General features: G+C 46.5%; 1 protein-coding gene across 1 annotated transcript; it reads right to left on the bottom strand.

Moving 5' to 3' along the window:
* Positions 1 to 1,339, bottom strand: CCR9 (C-C motif chemokine receptor 9; the record flags this gene model as incomplete). The annotated part of the gene is made up of 1 exon (XM_084247782.1): positions 1 to 1,339. One exon carries the CDS (start codon positions 1,337 to 1,339, stop codon positions 242 to 244), a length of 1,098 nt encoding a protein of 365 aa, XP_084103908.1. The 3' UTR covers positions 1 to 241.
* Positions 1,340 to 6,444: the final 5,105 nt, after the last annotated feature.

The following is a 6,444-nucleotide window of genomic DNA, read 5'->3' on the forward strand; positions in this document are numbered from 1 at the left end:
GCAACATACTATCCTCAGTGTTCAGCAGGCAGCTGAGGTGGCCGGAGGGCTTGACAACTCTGACTAGAAATACAAATGTTGAACTCTAGGCCCATCAGAGGTTTTTTTTTGTTTGTTTGTTTGTTTTCTTTTTTTACTTCTTTTCATTTCCTTGGGTTTTCCTTGGTCTCATCAGTGTGGAAGCTGCACCTCTATTTCTCGTTACTTCCAAAAGGACCAGCCACATAAGCGCGGAGACCCCTCACAAGGAGAGCGCTCCCGAGGTTGTCTCCAGCAACGTGGATGACAGCCTGACGCTGCCCTCTCTCCGGGTAAAAGAGACCCACTGAGCCTGGCTAATGCAGCCCAGTTTCTTCAGGGTTTTCACAAGATCCCGGCGGAATCTCTCACCCACGAAAACGTAGAGAACAGGGTTCAGGCAACTGTGAAAAAAGGCAATGGTCTGAGTGACGTGGAGGCTGATGTCGATCCGGATGGAAGCAGCACAGCTGGAAATGAAGCCAAAGTGGACATCGATGGCCTGCACCGCCAGAACACAGTTGTAAGGGAACTGAGATAGGAAGAAGACGGTGAGGACAGAGATGGTGACCTTGAGGGCCTTGTGCTTGGATGACTTCTTGGCTTGTATCAGAGTGTGGATGATGAGGGTGTAGCAGCAAGCCATGACCACAAAGGGAAGGAGGAACCCCAGGATGACCTTCAGGGTCAAGACAGCTGACTTCAGCTTGGTGCTCTCATCCCCAGGGTAGACCATGGTGCAAATGAAAGTGTCGGATTGCTCCTTGATTTGGCTGTACATGATTTCTGGAATGCAGAGCAGAGTCGCTAACACCCAGACAGCAAAGCAAACCATTTTGCTGTAGAGAAGTCTTTTCTTCTTCCAGTTCTGTGCCTTCATAGCCCGAGCAATGGCGATGTACCGGTCCACGCTGATGCACATGATCAGCAGCACGCAGCTGTAGAAGTTCATCTTGTACATGCTGTTGACCACTTTGCACATGAAGGTTTGGAATATCCACCCGTCAAGGCCAGTGGCCCAGAAGGGAAGAGTGGAAAGAAAGAGCAGGTCGGCGATGGCCAGATTCAGAAGGAACATGTCGGTCATGGTCTTCACTCTCGTGCAGTACCAGTAGACGAGGGCGACCAGGCTGTTGCCCAGGGTACCGATTAAGAACACGATCCAGTAGATGGGTGGGAGAGTTTTGCTTGCAAACTGCCTGATGTGGTCTTTATGGCAGAAGTAGCTGGTGGTGTCGTTCATGTAGTCATCCGCAGTGGCTGCAAAGCTGTACATAAACTCATCGGGCATGGGACTCTGTAAGGAAACCCAGGATGCCATTACGTTGAGAACAATCTGAGAGGCCATGCAGGTTTTTGTTTTGACTCTGGACATTTTATTTGAAACCTCAATGGGGTTTTACATGATGTTGAGATCATAGGAACTGCGGGGTAGGAGACAGACCCGGGGGAATAGGAGGGGCTGCCCAAAGCCCTCCGATACTAGGGGGAGGTCAAGGGGGCACCTTTAGTCCCTCCGGACCCAAAGCCCTGCTCTCCATGTTCTGATGCTCGTAGTGGCCACACCAAATCTGAGCCTCCAGCTGGGGTGCCAGGCCCCTGAGCCCCACCTCAGGAAGCCCAGTCACGACAGCTGTTGGGTGCCCCACCTTCACCTCCAGAGGATGCCTGCGGCTTCCTCGGTTAGAACAGGGGCAAACCGCAGCACACAGCCAGGGCAAGTCCCGCAGAGCTCTCACCTTCAGGCTGTGGCTCCTGTGCCCGTGTGTCTGCTCCCTGCAGGAGACTTTGGGCTCAGAAATAGCAGCCCTAAGCATCAAGGGTTGGCAGAAGAAGGTCTCAGAGCTTTCTGGGCCCCCTCTTTACTGATCCCTGTTATCTCTGGTAAGTGTCCACCAGCTCCAGGCCTGGCACCATTCCCATCTCTGGGACGAAGGCAGGGCAGAGGGTAAAGCCTGTCCAGAAAGGCTGTGCCCTCCCCACAAAAGGAGGTGGGATGGGAGAGGGAGATGGAGGAAGGGAGGTCAATCCACTGTGAGCAGCTGCTAATACACTTCGTCCCCACACTTGAGGAAGCAGTGAGCTGCAACAGGGAGCCTTTGCATTTGACCCCAGCAGGCAGCCCAGTGAAGCCTGAGCAGTGAGCACCCCCTCCAGGGGTCCTCCTCCACTTAGCTGCAGACCTGGAGCCCTCAGGCCACTCTCCCATCTCAATTTCCTTGTCTATAAACGCAGCTCTGCCTTCTCTGGGAGGCTGAAGGAATGTGACCCCCTGGGCGGTGACCACTCCATAACACGTCCTCAGAGAAGTGGCTACTGGGACGTCATGGCTATTTCCCAACGAATGTGTGAGTCCACACCTCAGAGCTCCTGACTTTTTCTGATGGAGGAGGTGCTAGACACCTAATCACAGAAGGTCATTATTGGGGTGCGTCTTCTCTGGGGTTGCCTCCCTGAGTTTAGAAGTTCCCAAGATCCCAACTGAGAATACAGAATGACTGACAGTCTCCAACACTCCCCTGGCTCTGTCCCAGCCTTGCTCTGTTCCCAGCACACCAGGGGGCATCCGGTCAGGAAAAAAAGAGATTCGCCTCCTTACTTCACCAGGTCCAAATTAGTACATTTTTAGTTGTCACGGCTCTATAACAATACGTGCAATACTTAGCATCGCTGGCATGTCATCAGTGATGTGCTTGACCTCAGCGATTGCAGTCACCGCTCTCCACACACCATAGAGCCTCGAGGTGCTGTGAAGGGCAGTGTGTCGGCGCCTCTAAGGAGGCGTCACTACAACTGTGTACACGTAAAACCCAGACTTTCCCTCTGAGAAAAGCAAAATTAAAACCCTCAGATATTTGGTGAGGCATTTATGACTATCGAAGAAGCACCGGAATTGGATGTAATTGATTACATTTGGTTATAAAACCACAAATGATTCCCTGGATGACTTTAACCACCAATTTTTGTTAACCTCTTTGTCTCTTTCAGAGAACTATATACTACCGTGTGTCTTTTGTAAAGGCTACATGTTTGGTAAAAAACAACTAATGAAGTTTACTGTGGTTTTTAAAAAACACATGAAATGGATTCTGCCTTATTTATCTGCATTTCAGAGCAGATACATGGAACAAGTTAAAGTTAGTGCATCCTAGTTAAAGACCTTCAAAGCCTTACCTATTCATAATGTTAATAAATAAATACTTCTGTTCATTTATTATTTTTTAATTATTTTAAAATAAGTTTTAATTAATTATTCATCTATAATGAAATCCAAAGTAGCATTCTCCTCTGTCTTCACAACAAACCCACCCCAAGGCATCCTGGCCCTTCTTCGTGTGTGCAAAGCCCTCCTCATGGGCATCCTGTGCCCTGCGAGGGGCGCTGCCCTGCAGATCTAACACTAGGAACCCACAGGAAGAAATCCTTCCCCAGCCCCAGAAGAGGCAAGACAAAAGTGCACTGGATGGGCCTGGGGAGCAGGGGATACTCACCATGATTTCCGTGTCTGTCATGATGGATCAGATGCAAACTTGCTTCTAGAAAGAGAGGGCAAAAATCAAAAGGAGGTCTGGCTTATAAATGAACACCAACAACCATGTAAAGGTGGAGATAAATTGTTAAAACTGTTTGTTCTCATGAATAAAAAAAAAAAACCCACGCAAGAGTTAGAGTCTGTGTTATACTTATGAGAAGTCAAATATCCTGGAGCTCAAAATCATCTTGAATATAAACAGAAATGGAAAAAAAATCTCTCCTTTGAGTGTCCTTTGAGCTTGAACATTTTCCCCAGTGTGTCCTTTTTATATTAGCTCCTTTTCCCTTGACTCCGCTCCTCCTTCAGGGTCTGATTTGCTGACCACCACTCCCTCTCAACTCATATGGTCAATCAAGGGACTCCGAAAAATGGCAGGACAGCAGTGGATTTGGGAACATTCTGGGCCCATACTCTACAGGGAAAGTGCCTCTGGGCAACCAGTGGCAAGAGCTGGGGGTGGAGGCGTTGGCAGGAGGGAGGCCCTCTCCCCAAGGGGCCTAGCACCCCAGCACCTGCCGGAGGCTCCATTTACAAGCTGCAGGCAGAAAAATAGACCCTACTTTCTCTGTCCTCTAAATCCAGCATGGAAAAGAAGCCTTAGCTTTGTTTACCAAAGAAATGGCAGTTAGTTTCCTAATTCAAAGGACCTCCAAACCGACTGAGTAAATCTCAGCTGCTGTTTTCATTTTTGAATCTCTTTAAAACCCTACCCTACGTGACCCAGGAACAACAACCTTGTTCCCTTCAAGGAAGGTGTCTTGAAGTTTGGCATTTTCTCTCAAACCTTTAGAAAGTATGTTTCAAAGACGCATGAGAGGCGCCACAGCCCAAGGTTCCAGAAGAAAACTTTCTCCTCCAGAAATGCAACCCTGATCTGTTGGCTTCCTTTCCAAAGCACATCATGACTCACGCTGCTTTTCTGAAAATACAGTGGTTTTCAGTCATAGCATGTGGTACAACCAACTTGGAAAACTATTTTGTCAGATGCTTAAAAAGTTAAGCCTACACTCCCCGTGTGATCTAGCCTTCCTGCTCTGAAGTATTTACATAAGAAGAATGATGCAAATCTGCGGTCACCAAGGACCGATATGTAAGTGTTCAGACACAAAAGCAGCCTTACATGTAGTAGTCAATGACTGGAAACAAGCCAGTCTGTTGGGATAGTGACTGGACCAGCAGACTGTGGAAAGCCATGCAATGGACTAGAAACGGGTGGCTATACACACAGCCATGCGAATGAATCTCAGGATTATGATGCTAAGAAGCCAGAATTCAAAGAGTACATGCAGTGTGATTCCACTTACACAAAATTCTAGAAAATGCAAACTAGTCCATAGTGACTGAAAGCAGAGCAGTGATTTCCTGGTAAGAGAGAGAAGGGCAGGGCAGCGCAGGAGGGTGCAACCTTCCATGAAGAAGATTCTGGGGTGTGAGTATGTTCTTGATACTGATTGCAAAATGATTTCACATTCTGTGATCTACTCCGCAGCTCAAATATTTGTAGCTTATTGTAGCTGGACCACAACAAAACAGTTAAAGTGACAAGAGAAAAAAAGCAAGACCTGATGAAAATTTTCTGGTTCTCCTCACTCCTCAGAGTCATATCTGACTGTTAGCAGGTAAGGAGAAAGGCAGCCAAATCAGGGAAGGGGAGGGGAGGGGGGGATAATTTGTGTGTGTGTGTGCGCATTTGTATGTATGTGTCATAAACATATTTCCTGGCCCCGTCTGCCAAGGGACCCCAAAACAGTGACATGGAATGACTAAGAATGAACACCACACCCGATGTTTCTAAATACCTTTCTCCACTAAAAAGAACCAGGACTCTTTAGAGAAATGTCTGGCCCCAGAGCAGGGCAGGGAAATGAGAAGCTGAACCTGGACGTGATTTTTGCAGCAGAAAGCAAGGAGATGCCCAGAAAGATCTCTAGGACTTGTGACATCCGCTTCATGAGATTCCCGGCAGGCAACGCTGTGGCAATTTGAGCACCAAGCTAGATAATGGCGGTGATAATTTCAGCACATTCAATTAAATGAGGACCCATGAATCTATACTGGTAAAAATAGATGAATTAATAATTAAAGGTGGAAAGAGAAAGCTCTTCTTATGGTGCCAACTAATAAACACAGAAGGAATAAGGAATTAGAAATTAGTGGGTGTGCATATGAGCAATAGCATAGTCACCATCTTGAAGGGTCTCCCCCCAAATCATATATTCCACCATTGATTTTTTCATTCTCTTTCTCCAGGTATTTTTCTGAATCAAACTCTAAAAAAGACAAAAAAAATTTTTTTAAATGTCCAGTGGAGTTTAGAAGATCCAACTCAATCTTATTTTATCTCAACTTGGGCAATATGGAGATTGACTTTTGAGACTTAAATTGGAAACCACTTCTTGGACCGTGTCACCTCCTGTTTCACTTGCATGAAAAGAATGAATATGAATCAGATTGTAGCTGCGAAAACAAATTCTCAAAGACAGAAGAGACGCGTTGGGCGTAGTGGGTGATTGCAAGGTTTAGGACAGGGACAGATATTCTCCAAACTTGGTAAGGGTTTGCAGAATAAGCCTTTACCTGGGGTGGAGAGTGTAAGCGGGTGACCTTTTTGGAGGCCATATCTGTCCAAACTTATAAAATTCTCAACAGCTGTGAATCAGCAATTCCTCTTGCAGGAATAACTCTCCTGGTTCTTTCACCAAAAAAACAAAGATGCACAGAAAAACACATATCACGGCATATTAATTTTTTTTTTTTTGGCAGAGAATGAAGCTAGAGGAAACCTAAATACTCAGCCATTGGTACTTTCCATTATATTATTTATGCCTATTTATCATATAATAAGTACACCTATATCTATTAACAAACCACATGCTGCCCATAAATAGAAT

Source organism: Talpa europaea, assembly GCF_964194135.1.
Source record: "Talpa europaea genome assembly, chromosome: 11".
NCBI lineage: Eukaryota > Metazoa > Chordata > Mammalia > Eulipotyphla > Talpidae > Talpa > Talpa europaea.